Source organism: Denticeps clupeoides, chromosome 5 (genome assembly GCF_900700375.1).
Source record: "Denticeps clupeoides chromosome 5, fDenClu1.1, whole genome shotgun sequence".
In the NCBI taxonomy this organism is placed as follows: Eukaryota; Metazoa; Chordata; class Actinopteri; order Clupeiformes; family Denticipitidae; genus Denticeps; species Denticeps clupeoides.
This window is the reverse complement of record NC_041711.1, coordinates 28,408,170-28,424,660: the sequence shown is the minus strand read 5'-3', so window position 1 is coordinate 28,424,660 and position 16,491 is coordinate 28,408,170. Positions and strand designations below refer to the sequence as shown.

At 39.3% G+C, this 16,491-nt stretch overlaps 2 protein-coding genes across 2 annotated transcripts; both read right to left on the bottom strand.

Annotated features, from left to right (window-relative positions):
- Positions 1-2,957: 2,957 nt before the first annotated feature.
- On the bottom strand, positions 2,958-5,915 carry LOC114790915 (uncharacterized). Its single transcript, XM_028981349.1, has 5 exons — positions 5,594-5,915; positions 5,034-5,209; positions 4,781-4,925; positions 4,544-4,666; positions 2,958-4,391 (listed from the first exon to the last, which is right to left on the bottom strand). Exons 1-5 carry the CDS (start codon positions 5,781-5,783, stop codon positions 4,336-4,338), a joined length of 690 nt encoding a protein of 229 aa, XP_028837182.1. The 5' UTR covers positions 5,784-5,915; the 3' UTR covers positions 2,958-4,335.
- Positions 5,916-8,399: 2,484 nt separating this feature from the next.
- On the bottom strand, positions 8,400-15,298 carry hpn (hepsin). The gene is made up of 13 exons (XM_028981297.1): positions 15,164-15,298; positions 14,868-14,934; positions 12,787-12,888; positions 12,430-12,471; positions 12,218-12,347; positions 11,932-12,039; positions 11,737-11,777; positions 11,500-11,665; positions 11,184-11,380; positions 10,209-10,304; positions 9,556-9,698; positions 9,131-9,295; positions 8,400-9,053 (listed from the first exon to the last, which is right to left on the bottom strand). Exons 2-13 carry the CDS (start codon positions 14,884-14,886, stop codon positions 9,009-9,011), a joined length of 1,254 nt encoding a protein of 417 aa, XP_028837130.1. The 5' UTR covers positions 14,887-14,934; positions 15,164-15,298; the 3' UTR covers positions 8,400-9,008.
- Between the last annotated feature and the right edge of the window lie 1,193 nt (positions 15,299-16,491).

The following is a 16,491-nucleotide window of genomic DNA, read 5'->3' as shown; positions in this document are numbered from 1 at the left end:
CGTGACAGAGTTCCTCCAGCATCTTCACCACGGCGGACAACAAACAGGGTGATGTAATCCTCACGAGGTTCTCAGATCTCACTTGGACTGTCCGCATCTTTGCTGCAGGTAAAAAAGGGAAGGGAAATCACATGTGTTCACATTATTCGTATGTCTTTTTCTTCCTTATGAACATACCCTGCCTCACTACGACTTGCCCTTTTCATTCAACAACAAACAAAGTGACAACAACAAAGTGAAGTGATTGTCACAAGTGATACACAGCAGCACAGCACACGATGCACACAGTGAAATTTGCCCTCTGCATTTAACCCATCACCCTGAGTGAGCAGTGGCTAGCCATGACAGGCGCCCGGGGAGCAGTGTGTGGGGGGGATGGTAGTAGCCTAGTGGGTAACACACTCCAGGGGGGACTGTCCCCTGTAACTACTGGTTGTAAGTCGCTCTGGATAAGGGCGTCTGATAAATGCTGTAAATGTAAATGTAAATGGGATGGTGCTTTGGCATATACAGTTATTGAGGAGTGCACGGAACACAGTGTTTTAATGTTGGAATACAATGTATGTCCACAAACTGAAGGGGACGGTGCAGTGTCGCCTACCTGCTCTTTGCCTTGCACTTGTTCCCTGCGAGCAGAAATGTCAACTGTTAATTACATTCCTGGGGTTGGAAAGAATTACACAAATTGCTGGCGCAATGGAGAGCGAGGAACCTCGGCCAGTGTACCGGCACTGACATGTGAGGATCGGAGGGGGCTTACACGAAAGTATCACGACTGCTCCAGCCACAAGCAGGGCAGTTATGATTAGGCCTCCAATTCGTAGTCTTTCATAGTCTGAGAAGAGACAGAATTAAATATTTCAACACAAAGAGTGCCGCAAAGCTCAGATCCATTTACCGGGGAGAAAGTGTCACAGTGGTATATAGCAGACCACTTACTGTATGTAAACGCATCTTCATGGGACCGTTTGAAAGCAGAGGCATTGGGGAGAGGACAAAATAATACAAAACTCAGCACAGTACACACCACATCAAACAAATGTGTTCATTAAAGCTGCTGGCATCACTAATAACATGGGTGATTAGCAATATTATTAAAATAAAGTGGCTTTTTAAAGTGTTTTTTTATTCAATAGAAAACAGTTTCCTTACTTCCTTCAGCTGTAGCAAAGACAGCAGACAGAACTGATGGAAACAAAATGAAAAGGGTTAGGATTGTGGTTTATTATATATATATGTGTGTGTGTATAAAAAAATAGGGTACACACGTCTACATCTGTTTGAAAGTAATTGTAATTCCTTGTATTCTGGAATTTAATGCCTTTTCCAGGTCATGTCCTCCACTCATCAGATAAGTGGGTCAGTGCTATTGTTTTACCATGAACCACAAAAGTCATTATTTACCTGCCAGAAGAACTAGATTGGCAACTTGGCCCATCGTTTCAGCCGCCTATCACCAAAAATAAGATTAAAAGTGATGCAGTGACATAGATGAATTTCGTAGATATGAAGCAGTGGTTTAAAATGGAGAGGAAAACGACACTCTGGTTCCCATCAGATGTGTGGCCGCTTGTTTCAGGGAAAGGTGGTGAGCACAGCAGAAATGCTCCTCAGAACCGCAGACAGCTGTACGTGTGTTTTGATAGTAAACATGAAAAGAACAGAACAGAAGAGCGGATATCGCGGATGCCGCGCCACCCTTGGTGTGTCCTTGGACTCCAGCAATGACGAAGTGTAGATGTTTTGGAAATTTTACTGGCCCCATTCTGTGTCTGGTGTATCAAATTTATTTTGATTTTCAGAGCTGGAATTTTTCATTTATTTATTTGGAGAAGAATGTTTCCTTTATACATTTGTTCAAGTTTCCATTGCCAAGGTTCCCATTATCTGCACATCAATATATCTTAAATAAAAAAAAATGCTGATAGCATTTTACATTTTCACAACATTTTAAATGGATCCATTAAAGAAGAATAGCTGTTGCCTATGGGCAATCATAAATGCACAAATTAGATTAGACATTAAGATCCTCGGAAGATTAAAAAAAGATTATCATCACAAGGAAGACCGATTAAACGGCTCTTAAAATCTGAATGTATTTTTTTTAAAGTAAGAAAGTCATTGCCTTAGTCTTGAAGTCTTTGCTTTACCTGAGATGTCGGGCTCTTCTCCTTGTCTTAAGGTGTCTGGTGGGTGGCACAGGAAGGACTTGACTTCATATAAACCTCCCCATGTTTTGCTTTTACCAAGTGGAATGGCCCCTCCTTTCTGTATACACATAACACAAAAAAATGAGGGAGGACAGATCCACCTATGTCAAGTTTTCACTGCCGTGCCCTAAACTTTGTCCTTGTGCAGTGTGTGTATAGGCCAAACAGTGCCCTGAGGGTGGGTCACTACTTCACAAAAGTTCATAAAAAAGAGAAAAATGGATCTGAAGAAATTGTTTGGTGTGTGTGTGTGTGTGTGTGTGTGTGTGTGTGTGTGTATATATATATATATATGTGTGTGTGTGTGTGTGTGTGTGTGTTTATGAAAGTGGGCTATAGGGTGTTCATTGGTACTCACTGTAAAATGACTTTAGTATTTAACAAAATAATTTGCCATTCATTAAATTTTTTGGTAATTAATGTTTTTCCATTTGGAAACAACCTGTAAATTATGCAGTATAATTGTTTGCTGCATTAAGTGATCATGTGAGTTTTTTTGTCTTTGTCAATGAAACTTGGTTCAGTGATTATTAAATGAATGTCTTTTTTTATTAGAACAATGAAAAATCACAAAGCTTAATGTATAACTTCCTGCTTACGCTGAAAAACACACACTTAAAGAGATAGATAAGGATTGGGTGTTACTGCAAGACTTATTTGAAATATTCCACAGTCCCATCTTGTTTGCAGCAGGTGGAGAAGCAAGATTGGATACAACACACAAAGAGGGCACTTATAACCTGAGAGTTTGATGTCAGTACAAAGCTTTTAATAGCCACAGTTGGAAAGGTTCTATTCACCCAAGAGAATATAGTTTTCACCCAAAAATATATCTGCACTTTTAAACAGCCTGAACTCCACTGCGTCTTTGCAATAAGAGTCCTTTTCAAAGTAAAGGAGCTTTTTGTTTTGGGTAAATAGAACTAGAGAACACAAGATCTGTCCTGATGGTCTTATAAAATTATTTCCTTTACTGCAGGTCATCTTTGTTTAAATATCAGACAATAAATGAGTCAAACTACATGCATAAAATAAATTATAATGCACATATTTCAAGGAGAAGTGGCAGACCATTTATACATTTACAAATGTTAATGTGTGTATGTGTGCGTCAGCGTAGGTTTGCATGGATATAAATTTGTGTGTGGATTTCTTTGTTTATTGTTTTGTAATCCATTTACATTTTACTTAAAATATATATGAAATGTGAATATTCAAAATAAAAAAGAAATGATCTGCGATCGATTTCAGAGGATCAGGTGGGAGGGGGCTGCACATACAGATTTAGAGATGCAGGAAAAGTCATTGTTTGTTTGTCCCCAAACAATCCAGATCCAAAAAGTTTGCCCTTGGTTGTGCCATAGAGACATATCCATATAAATAAAGACATATCAACAATAATGTATGCATGTGTTACATTGATGACTTATTTGTTGTATTTATATGTTAAAATCTGGAAGTCTAAATATTTAAGCTGTAAATTTGAAGAGGAAACTGCCGCTGTCAATATTGCCCAGTTTTTCTAATGTCTACGTAGATCTGTCAACTATCTGTTCAACTATAGTAACCTGTAGTTATGACAATTTAAATAATTTAACATGGAACAAACACAGAGAGGTATTAGTCCTTTCATGCATGCTTTCATGTATGTTTGACTGAGTGTTAAAATTAGCATATGAGGGACAACTAGCATATGACTATGAGGGACAACTTTTAAACAAAGAACCATATGTCCATATGTCATGAAGTAAAGATGTAGGTGGTGAAGATGTGATGCAGGCTGCTTAAATGACATTTTACAGACAATTATATTCATCTAGAGATAGTAAATGTTTTTATGACTTGCTTATTCTCGTAAAAAATGTAAATTGCCACAGTGTGTGACTTTACCTCTTAAATAAAAGCGCTTAAACTGAATTTTCATATTACACTCCATCATTTTTATGCCAATTTGTGTGTATAAAATCCTAAACATCAGCAGATTCTAGCAGATTAGGTAACATCTGCATGAATGCTTTGGATAACCCCATTTTTTACGTAAAACAATCTCTAGTTTGACTTTGACAGTTCAATGTCAACAGTGTTGTACCAGGCACAGGAAATAACAGTTTGGGTGGTGTATATGTCAGTAGCTCTTTGACTCCTCCACTATGGTGATCGCATCATCTTCAGACTTGCCTCCTACAAAACAACAATTACACAAATAACATGACAATACTCTGCTGTGTCTATCACATTTCCCCAGTATTTCTGAGGGTGAAAATGTATTAATTAATAACATAAGTTGTTGGTTTGTGTGTGTGTGTAAATTTCTGGATGGAAAGAACACTCACTGAAACATATCTGGAGTTTTTCTGATCGCTGAAGGGCAATATACACTCCAACAAAGACGATGAGGATCCCAAAAAACCCGCCAATAACACAGCCAATGAGAGTGGCAAAGTAGCCACTGTTCACTGATGGTCCAAACATCAGAAATGAAGAGAGAGAGTAGGAGAGGTGTTGAGGTGGTTATATATTTTTATGTAAAATAAAAACAGGGTAAAGTAATTATGTTTTATGACGCTTACTGTAGACGGTGAGAGTTCCTATAGCGTCAGGTAAACCTGAACTCTGACACCTGAAAATGGTGGCATTATCAGACAGGGACGTAGAAATGATGGTCCACTGGGCAACTAGTTCTCCATTCCTGTTCTCACAGTTACCCTGAAGAGCCTGAAGAAAAATAATTAAAAAGTAATCATGGTTTGCAGTCGTTCTTTCTATACTTCTCCAGGCTGGCCTATGACTATAAATCCCAAAGAAAGCAAATTAATTACTCACCCTGCTAGGTACGGAAATTGGCTTAAAGGGTTGTGAAGAGTTACATGACAAGGTGTTGTTGTTCTGACTTCCTTGAATTGAAAAGCTGAGAGCACTGGGCAAGCGGGTAGCACAGTGAAAGGTGACAGTTTTTCCCGTGAGGGAGGTAATGTTTTCGGGGATCTGAGTGTAAGTGCCTGGAGACAATGATCAGTAGGTTAAAATAAGGCAGATCATTTAAGAGTATTTGACATGCTTAACCTGTCACCCCCCTAAAGCTTAATCTGATGTGTTGCTTGGTGCCATTGATTATCATTTGACAAACATGCAGCATTTCTTACTGATCTGAAGCAGATTAAGGATGCAGTTAGCACCCTGGATTAATTTGCTTAATTGTATTAATAATTCTTTACACAACTCAGTAGTCTATAATAAATTGACCATTGAGTGTCCAATATCCTATTTTAACCATAAAACTAGGATGCCAAAATATTATTTAAATGAATGCACTGCTTACCTTAACCTCAATTTTATCAACTGTGCATCACCTAAAATGATGGTAAATACCATGGTTTCCTTACCTCCTGAAGTCACAGGGGAAAGAAGCAGTGCACAGACAAGCCAAGGCAGACAACATCCTGTGACAAAATCTTGTGACATGACCTGAATTTTTGCTAAGCACCAATATTTCAAAAAAATATTTCTTGCGTAGCCACCAATCTCAAAAACACAGACATAAATTCTAGAGCCAGGCAACAGTCGTAAAACCATGCAACCATAAAGACAGGTTTAAAGCAAATACGGGCAAAAATCTGATTTCCAAAGATGACTTGAAGGAAACATTCTCGAACAGGTTGAGCAAGGTCTGTGCCGTGGAGGGAGAGAGACATTCTTTTCTTTTTTTTTTTGTTCTTCCTCGAGGTATGTCTACCACCCTTTTCTCTGCCTCTAGTCTACGTGAGCAGTCATTTGGGTACTGCATAAGATTATTTACCTTCCAAAACAGCCAGCCGAGATTTTACCAGCCAAAGACACAAACGCACTTCTTAACACATCTCCTCCACAACTTTACGTTTACCATGAACCGTGAACGGGAAGCTTCATTTCACACTTTTATTCATAAGCTTCCCCTAATTAATATTATGTTACATTAAAACAAGACTGAAGTGAGGTTCTATGGGCATTCGTCAAATTATAATAAGTTAATGGGTTCAGTTAAGAGTTTATGTTCAACATTCATGTGAACAAAGTATCATGCATTCATTTAACTCTGCAACTCAGAAGAACTCTAAAACAATTGTTACCGCTGCATGCTGTCTGGTCTATTTAAAATGGGATCCCCATTTACAGGTACATTTACAAACCAAATCCACTCGACAGCACACATTTGACTCAGCACAAACACAGAAAGTAGCCAGAGTTGCCAAGCAAAGGATGCCTAAGGCTGTCATGCACTTAAGCAAATGTGTTACCATGGCTCTTCTAACGCAATGCAGATGCTAGGGATGAAAAGGGGAGAATCTGTGCCCAGGGAAACTAGGCTTTTAATGTCATTAGCTATGGTGAATACTGATATCAGTACAGGATCTTTTTTAGGGACCTAATGGTTAGTCGCAATAGACACACTGATAAAACAAACAATAGTTTTACCTAATAAACTATATTTTTTTTCCTGTAAACACACTTAAAATAACTTTTCAAATGAACTTACAACTTAATACAATAGACGCTTCTTGGCTTGTAAAAAATACAATTTATAAATGTTATTAGCATTCAGTGGCATTTTCCTTCCAACATGTTCCTCTGTTAATGACTCGCTGGAGGTGTTTCAAATATGGAAATTTGGGTAGCACAGGTGCCTTGCCCCTTACATAAAGGCAGAAAAGTGTCTACTTTTTCACCAGGTCAACAATGACCTGGTGAGTGTAAACTAGGCCCCCACCAATATAAAGGTCACTGGAATAATCATTATAAAAAAGCATGAAGCTGGAAAAAAGCTACAAAAGCATAGCTAATGATCTGTGTGTGTTTGATAAAACTCAGCACAGTGAAAAAGAAGCCAGATGTAATGGGCCTCCAGTGTATAAACAGTCTTCTCGGTCCATGCGCCCACCCTCACAAATACTGAATAGAGCAGGAAACGGGGAAAAGAAACCGCCTCTGTCAAATACACCCCGAAATATGTACCCACTGAAAAAAATCTGCCCCTCACTGCAACCAACATAACAATGACAGATGGAACACTGAAACGGGTGAATAAGCATGTAAACTAGGCCCTTGAAACAAACCTGCTGATCCTGCTATCCATCGCTGTATTTCAACTTTATTTTATAGTGTTCAAAATTACAGTTTACACCTCAGGTAAAGATGTGTTGAGCAATTACATGTCAGTAATAAAAAATTATATATTTATAGAAGAGTTAAAATTTACACATATTCACACATGAACATATAGATGCATTAATAATAACCAAAGCTAACAAACCAGAAAAACTAGAATCAGAAGAAGAAATGTCATCACTTAAGTTGAAGCACTTAAGACTCAATTAAGAACCTTTCCTACAAATATGTACAAAATAGAAAACACATCAAACAAAACACAAATTAGAACATTTAATACATCATTCTGCTAAACCAGTTTTATGAATACTATCACATCACAGCTTTTCTTCCATTTTGCAATAGTGTCATGTAATCATTCATGTTCAAGAAATGTTAACATGGAATTTTCTTACTGCAATTTTGTTTTAGACCAGGAGTCAATAATCTGGTCAAAGCCAAGTGGAGACTGCCATCCTTACAGCTTTGAGGCAGAATAAAAAATTTACCATGGCTCAGAATCAAGCCAGAATCTAGCCAATATTACTGCAGTAAACAGAGTTTCTTTTTGTGTTGTATTCTGTAGCCATCTTTAAAAGCAAAGCAAAATTCTGCATTTTACAGCTGAAGTCATCTAGACTTTTCTCTGTCACCCTCGGTGGTGGAATGAACTTCCCCTCGAGGTCAGAACAGCACAGTCACTGAGTATTTTCAAACGGCAGCTTAAGACCTTCCTCTTTAGAGAATACTTAGACTAACTTATAACTCTCTTAAAGTCTGACTTGCAGAGTGAATAAAATTATTGTATTCATGGTTTGAGCCCTAGTGATCAGAAGCGATTACTTCATTGATGGTAACATGAAAGCACCTTGTAAGTCACTCTGGGTAAGGGCGTCTGCCAAATGCCATAAATGTAAATGTAAAATGGTTTCTAGGATTGTAAATGTTTCTGTTTTATTTATTATATTTAACTTATCTTACATTTTATATATATTATTATATTATTTCCTTTGATTACATTTTATATATACTTTTAATATACATAAATCTGTATATATTATTCCTCTGTTTTGTAAAGCACATTGAATAACCTTGAGTATGAAAATGTGCTGTATAAATAAAGCTGGCCTTGGTGCATGCAAAGGTAATTCCATTCTGTGTGAGCATAATTGGGCCTTGTTTTCATTGGGTTGCATGAAAATGCATGAAAAACTGATATGTGTCTTTTATCAGGTCAGTTTTAAATCATCAGCAGTTTAAAACAATACAGTGAAAAAGCTACATACAATCCCCATAATACATTTTATGGTTAAAGTCACACTGTATGACACAGACACCGGTGGGGAAGGGGGCTATCAAAAGCACAGCTGATGCTTTGTGCTACATGTGTAAATTACAGAAAAGGCAAAAAAACTTGCTGCAAACACTATAGATTGTTACATAAATCATAGCTATGCCAGGCTTTTGATGCCATCTCAGGGACAGTGCTGTATCTTTTTGTGAGAACTACAATCACTCTGTGGTCATTTCACATTCAAGCATCAGTCCAGAGTTACCGTCAGGCTGTCAGACAGCAGTGTCAGTGTCAGACCTTTGAGTGAATTCCCTAAGAAGATGCTCTAGGATGTACAGTCTCTTAAAAATGTCCTAAAAGATCTTGAAATTTCACGTGAGATTTCACGTACGGGACATTTTATGTACTCCAGGTGTGGTGTCATAGGTCTGTGAAACAGAGAGCAGGGAAACAGATTGAGAATGTGTTAAGAAGTACTCATCACCTAAATAACGACAGCACCCACCCTCATAGCAGCAGATATCCACGGTAGGAATCTGGAGACTTTCGTATAAACGCCAGGCTTTTTGGCCATGGCACATCCAGTGCCCCAGCTCACCACACCATGTAACCGGTATCGACTGGTCTTGGACAAGCAGTCCTCTGAGACAAAGGGACCCCCACTGTCTCCCTGAAAAATACAATGATGGGCAAAATCCTTCATCAAATCCAACAGGAATAATCTGGTAAACTATTTTGCTAAATTTATGTTAAAAGCAATTTTTGTTTGCCTGACATTGTTCGTACTAGTCATGTGATAAATTAAACTGGTTGTTCATGCTGGACATCATATATTAAGGGTTTGAGGAAGCTGTTCGCAGCAGAGCTAAACTGCTTAAATGACAGGCCCAGTTTCTGGAACTATACCTCTAGTACTGGCTCTGTTCGTACCTGACAGGCATCAATACCACCCTTCTCAAGGCCGGCACAGAACATGCTTGTGGTGATTTGGTTATCGTAGTAATCTGGGGCGTTGCACGCGACGTCACTGATGATGGGGACAGTGGCCTCTTGCAGAATGTTGGCTAGAGTGCCTGAGGGGGGAGACAAAGACAAAATGTGGGCACACCTGACAGTGTGACAACCAGGCCCGCACAAATGTCAACTACATTATTCCCAAATGTCACAGCAACTAAACGTGGTGTAAGCACTTTGACTGTAGTTTGTTAAAAGAATAAAAAAATGATTCTCCAGTTTCCAGAAATGACTGGTCCCGCAGTGTAAGCGCTGGTTACATTTAAATACTGTGTCTGTGACACAGTTTACAAGTGTAAAGGTCACACAGAGAAAAGAAACACTGGCCTGCTTCCAAGAACAGCAATTCTAAGACAGGACAGGGATACTGGCTTACAGGGAGTCTATTGTCAATGCCAATTAGAGTGATTAAAAGATAAAGTGTGGTATTTTGGGACCAGTATCAAATTATCATATACCTTACTATAAATATACCACAAAGTCAGGATAAAATTACAGACTAGCACACATACGCAGTGGCTTGATAATTGTGCTTGATAACCGGCCCAATTGGCCGACTTCTGCTTTACCATAATATCCAGTGTTTCCCCAGCCTGTCACTGTGCCCATCTGTCCATCTACCAGACGCTGACCATGGACAGGCAGACACACCGGCTGGATGAAGTCTATCAGGAAGATGGGCAGACAGAGACATGAACGGTGTCAGTAGTTTGCAGAGATAAAAGGAGTTGTGGCACTGAGTGTCGTGTCTCAAACGATGCTATCGGCACGTCGCTTATGCTACCGGCACTCACAGCAACTGTGCTGTGAGGTTCAGGTGAAACTGGAAATGATGGCTATCTGAAAGAGTACACTGAGTGTTAAATAAAGTCCACAATAACGTGCACTTTAACCATAAAATGAATTTACAGCAGAACTTTTGTCTGTCGACACTAGAGGGCAGAAAGAAACTATGTAAAATAAACACGAGGGGTCAGGATGTCGCATTTTAAAACCTGCAACTGGTAACTCTTGCAAAATCTTGCAAAAAAAAAAGGCATTTTTTGACAGGACAAAAAATCTGGAAACTTAGCATTAAGATATAAAGACCAAGGGAATGTATTCGAGCTGCTACCAATTTCTTTTGTTAGGACACAAGTACCGGGGACAAACAGGGTCTTTGTCTGGAAGTCTCTCTGGAAACATGAAACCAAAGAAAGGTTGTGCTATAATGCCTGGCCTTAATGGTCACAAGTGTGTCTGGCTTTTATTATTATTATTCTAGTTATTATTATTATTATTATATAGGTCCTACGGTTCAATGTGAAGTAGTATTATTAAATAATGTTGTCATATTTTATAATACCAAAATCCATGAAAATCAAAATAAAAACACTTATTTCTGGAAAATAAATATATATTTATTTCCTTTCATAAATTGATACTATTAAATCACGTATGCATGGGCTAGTGTGAGGCTGATGAATTTGGTGGATTCTATTAGAACTTTTGAAGTCACATACAGAAAAGCATCGGATAGAGAAACTGCGGCTGGGATTTCTTACCCGTGAACTGTAAAGGTGTCACGAGAGCCAGAACTGCGATGTCTCGGCTATTGTCATCAATGCTGGGGTCAACAAATGGCAGGTAGCTGCTGTGGTAGACAACTGTCTGCACCTCAGCACTGACCACATTCTTGTGTGTCGGGGTGTTGTAGATGGATCCAAGCATTACTCTCCACCTCGCCACATGGCGGTACCTCCTGACCAAGGACAGGCAGAATTAGTTGGTGTGTTCGTATGTATAGTTAAGTGCATGCACGCAACCATCTTTTTGAGTTGAGGTCTTTCTGAGGATGTTTATGTAAGCAGTTCAACTCACTCTGGGAAGCAGTGAGCTGCAGTCACTATCCAGCGATCTGATATGATGGATCCTCCACACTGGTGAACACCATCGTACTGCAGACTGACCTGCCAGGGCCATCTTCCCTGACGAGCATCCACACCACCAACAATGCGCTCTTCTGTCAGACTCCGACGTCCACATTCTATATAGTTAAGGACAATAATATAAGTGATAAAGAAGATTGTGTGTTTAAAGGGGAAATAAAAGTATTACCTTGACAAGTTACAGCAATGATCTCTCCGGTCTCACATTCACTGGACAAAAAAACAACAGTGTCAGTATGTGGACTGAATCAGGCACATCATGAGAGTGATTCTTATCTGATCAAAAGCAGATTTATGAATTAGTGATATTTATATTTGTCCTATATGTTGAAATTTATGAGGCAAATGCATTGAAGAGTTTTACCATGGATAAAGTGATGTTATGATCTTCTTTCCATGTATTAGTTCATTGTCTTTCACGCAGAAAACATCATGGTCATTACTTATAGGTATTCTGGAATAATTCATCATCCTGTAATGGACAAAGATTTTTATTATTATTCTCATTTATAACATCATTATATTATTCAGCATTACAATGTCTGTGCAAGTAGTTACATTAAAAGATAAATTAATATAGACATTTCAAAGACAAATTCAAATGTAAAATGGTACTTGTCGGTGTATGAAATAATTCCTATGATTCCAACCTGACAAAACCCATTTCTTCACAGCTTATGGAGGCCACAAGCTGGTCAGCACTGGAAGAGCAAACATGCCTCCACCTGCTCTGAGTGGAGTCAAATACCCGGAGACGCCTGTCAGCAGAGCTCATCTGAACTGTTTCAGAATGGGGTCATAAATTAGTCACTGTTGTCCACAAAATTAAAGAATCTAAAACTGTTTTATTCATATGGCATACCTTCATATAACCCAATGTCTTCTGGTTTGCTCAAATATGTTACTGAAAAACACCATTATAACAGAACAGAACAGAAATATGTCACGTCACAGTAAAGTAGGGTTCCCCTAAAAAAACGCTAAAATATGTATGCACTTTTAAATTCAGGGTTAATCCATTCTCTGAAGGCAGGATAGACAAATGTTGACAAAGCAAAATGTTTTCACCTGCCGGTGATGTTTAATCTCTATGATTTTTATAATCTGTGTATATTCTGTAGATTTTCTAATGGAGGTCATTTGTGGCCTAAACATTTATAAAATAATGCTCTGATGGTGATAGTGGTGGAAAGGGAACACCATGTGTAACTTTTCTCACCCAGGGCCCAAATAGCTACTCCAATTCCCCCAAGGATAAGGACCGTCAGGCAGATAGCTACAGCCAATCGGCAGGGGCTGAAAATGGCCACCACCAGATTCCCTGTTGATGACAACATATGACCGAAAATTTAAAAATGCAAGGAAATAAATAAATCTTTTCAGTTTAAGATACTTGCTTCACATTCATGTTTCTGAAAAATAACAAATGATGAAAAGAGCAGAAAAACATGACACCATGAAGGCTGCACATCAAGGAAAGCACACAGGATCGATAGTCCAAAGTCTCCATTTCAATAGAGATAAAGCAAACGCAAAGCTCACTTTCAGTGCCACTGCCAACCAATACAAAGTGTCATCCTGTCCTTGGACACAGTCAGAGAGATCTCGCCATGCATGTGGTTGGCTGCATAAAGCAATTCTTATCGGACCACATGGCACCCATCTTTGCTCAGATAATAGGGTAGCCGCATACAACCATATGAATAATCATACTGGGGTCAACGCCATCCTGCTGACAACTACAAGAAGGCAAGCGCCACTGATTGCATATAAAAATGCACAGGGTATACCTAAAAATCTCTCTGGAACATAAGACAGCGGTAACACAATGTTCCAACGTTATACCGAACAGACAAGCACAGTTGTGTAAACCCACAATTAGGGCCTGTTGTTGTGTGCAACCACCCTCTCTGACAGAGTATGGTTTTTGTGTGATCATTAACTGCAAATGGCTGCTCAGTGAAGTGCCACAGACACAGCCACAGACCCAGACCCTCAGTTCTGGGGTGCTGATAAGCTCGTGCCTAAAGGTAAACAAACAAGAATATGTTGGTTGCCTTGCCATTAATGTTCATCAAACATCAATGATCAGCGCTGCGTGCTTCACAGTCAACCTCAGTATGCACAAATTCAACAGGTTAACAGCATGAAGCACGGGAATCAAGCATAAGTCCCCCAGTAGCATAAGTACTAGCCATATTTCAATGAAATAACATGTTGCCCCCCATAACAACCATATTACAATGTTGTGAAATAATTACAAGATAGAATTACAAGAAATCATTTTTAAAAATGTGCCCTGTAGCTGTTTTAACATTAATGCTATTACACAGTGCCTTACACTAATGCCTTACACAGTGACATATTCTGTTTGACACAAACACAGACTAAGATCCAGCAATACTGGATATCATGCGTCATGATAGATATATTGATGAAGTACAGGTTTCATACAATCAGATCAAATCGACACTTCACAGGCTCTTTCCTTTTCGTTCTTTCCACAAGCATTCTGCATTTCCAGCATTCTGCTTAATGACTGGCTGTGGGACCTGCAGCTTCCACCGGGAGAAGGGGGAGGGTTCCTGCTTCCTCCTTGGAGCCTGCAGTGCAGCTATTGCTATGGCCAGACTGACGGGAGAACAAGCACCGCTATTGTCTGAAAAGTGGTCTCTGTATGAGGGGCCATTTTAATACACAGAGAAGCCGAAATTCCCATTTTCATACCTGCCTTCTTTAAACAGGGCTCTTCACCTCCAAACAACAAGAAAACGTAGCATCAATTAATACATTTCCAATGATTCCAAGACAGGTGCCAGGGGTCACATTCTGAAGATATGGAAAAAGATCATCCTTTTTACGCTTATTATGACACGAGCCCTACCAGAAATAAATAATACTAATCTTTTTAGCTGCAAGTTATTACAGATGACAGACACAGATGTCATTATCTCGGAAATATCTCAGGTCCCTCTGGAAAAAGAAAACAGCCCTGTGGCGTAATGTCAGAATATGAAATATATATTGCTCAGCACCTTTTTTCTAACTAAATAAAGTTGAAAAAAAAAACAAAAACAACCAGGAGTACAGTTCGAGGTGCTTAAAGTAATTAAATTATCACAACGTGACATTTTGGTTAATGGTAATCCATTAAAAAACACAGAAGGCATTTCACCCATATTCTCACTACGGCCTCGACCTCAGTAGCTGACAGTAATAATCAGCGGGCGTTTTTAACAGTAGATCATTTCGGGTGGAAAAGTTCGTACGGGGCGCGGGGAGCTTTTGGCCGACTTGTACCTTTCTTCCTCTCTGTCATCTCTTGAGAATGAAGCGCAGAAAGTCCCTTCACGCTCCGGCGAGGAGTCTGGAAGAGAGATGGGTTAAACCGGTTCAACAAACCAGAGGGCGCGATCGGCCGCCTGCCTGCGTGGCCACGTTTACTAATCAGATTAAAAGTAATAAGAATAACAAAAATAACAATAAAAACACACACATATACATATATATATATATAAAAAAAAAAAAAAAAAAAAACAGACAAGACGCCACGCTGGTTCTTCGCGCTGATTGGCGGAAAGTTCCAGGGCGCTCACCTCTTCTTCGTAACAGGCTTCCTGTCCTGGACCGTAATCTTTACCGCGACACCTGCCTCCGGTCGTGTTGCGCGACTTTTTTAAAAAAAAGTGGATGAAACCAGAGCCAGGTTCCTCGCTCCTACAGAAGCCAGGGATGCGTTCTTCTCCCCCCACCCACCCCGGTTTCACCTCCTCCTTCCGGCCAGTAAAAGCCGAGGTTCTGGGCGCCCGGCAGTGACAAAGTAACGTCCCTCCTCCTGAACCTCGTCCCTGCCTGCTGGATGAGCAAACAAATCCCATGCTGTACGAACACGGGTCCTTCGCTGGAGTTTTTACAGTGATCGATCGCCATTCATTCCCGGAGCTCTGAAAGTATGCAGGATTAAATAATAAAAAAAAAAACTTCCCATGTAGTAACCTTGCATGATTCAACCTCGAATGCTTTTGCTCTGAGGTCTGAGAACACTTAGGTTCCCCCTTACCTGCAGATTGGCCTCTTAACCTTTAGGTGGTCCAGTAGCCGTCTTGAAACCATCACCTCTCATGGACCTGATCACACGAATTTGGATGCCTGAGAAGAAACAGCTTTGTAGTTCACTGTACATGACTGTTAATTTCAAAAACACATGCAATAGATATAATTGATATTTTACATGTTTATATGTATGGTGTAAAAATGCTAGTATGAAGACTCTATGTTCTGATTCAGGATGTTTGCGGGATGTTCCATGGCACGTCAGACCCCATTTTATAATATACTATTAAGTTACTTTGTACACATATTTAATATGGGTATAACTTCTCATGATCTCTCAGTGAATTGAGTTCTGGCGTTGTATCATTTCAGGTCCAGGGAACATCTCTCTCTCATGGTTGGTGCAGGTCACTAGGAGTACTTGTTCTGGCACCTCAGACTGTGATAGGAGTTTCTGGCATTTGGAGGTCAGTCAACATAAAACTGTTTTTTTTTTATCTTCTGCTGCAGGGACCTATCAAAATGTTTGAAATAATAATGCTAATTTCAGAGCCTAAGTATGTTTCTTTTTGCACATGTTTTTTTTTTTTTTTTACCTACCTTTGATTTTCTGTTCAGTCTTTCTCAATTTTATAAGACTGGTGCAATGTCTCAGTTACCTTCATAATGAGGTTGACCTGTACAGTACAGGCCAACACTTTATTTTCATGACCATTTACATTGGTAGATTCTCACTGAAGGCATCAAAACTATGAATGAACACATGTGGAGTTATGTACAGTGGAGGAAATAATTATTTGACCCCTCACTGACTTTGTAAGTTTGTCCAATGACAAAGAAATGAAAAGTCTCAGAGCAGTATCATTTTAAT

Excerpts from the sequence above, each read along its gene's own strand:
- hpn (XM_028981297.1), bottom strand. Across the intron at positions 12,472-12,786 it reads AGTAGCTATTTGGGCCCTGG|TAACATATTTGAGCAAACCA; the intron begins GTGAGAAAAGTT and ends GGTGTTTTTCAG. Across the intron at positions 12,040-12,217 it reads GAAGAAATGGGTTTTGTCAG|GATGATGAATTATTCCAGAA; the intron begins GTTGGAATCATA and ends TGTCCATTACAG.
- LOC114790915 (XM_028981349.1), bottom strand. The coding sequence starts at position 5,783 with ATGGTTTTACGACTGTTGCCTGGCTCTAGAATTTATGTCTGTGTTTTT. Across the intron at positions 4,926-5,033 it reads CAATTTCCGTACCTAGCAGG|GCTCTTCAGGGTAACTGTGA; the intron begins GTGAGTAATTAA and ends ATTTTTCTTCAG. Across the intron at positions 4,667-4,780 it reads AGGAACTCTCACCGTCTACA|TGAACAGTGGCTACTTTGCC; the intron begins GTAAGCGTCATA and ends TTGGACCATCAG.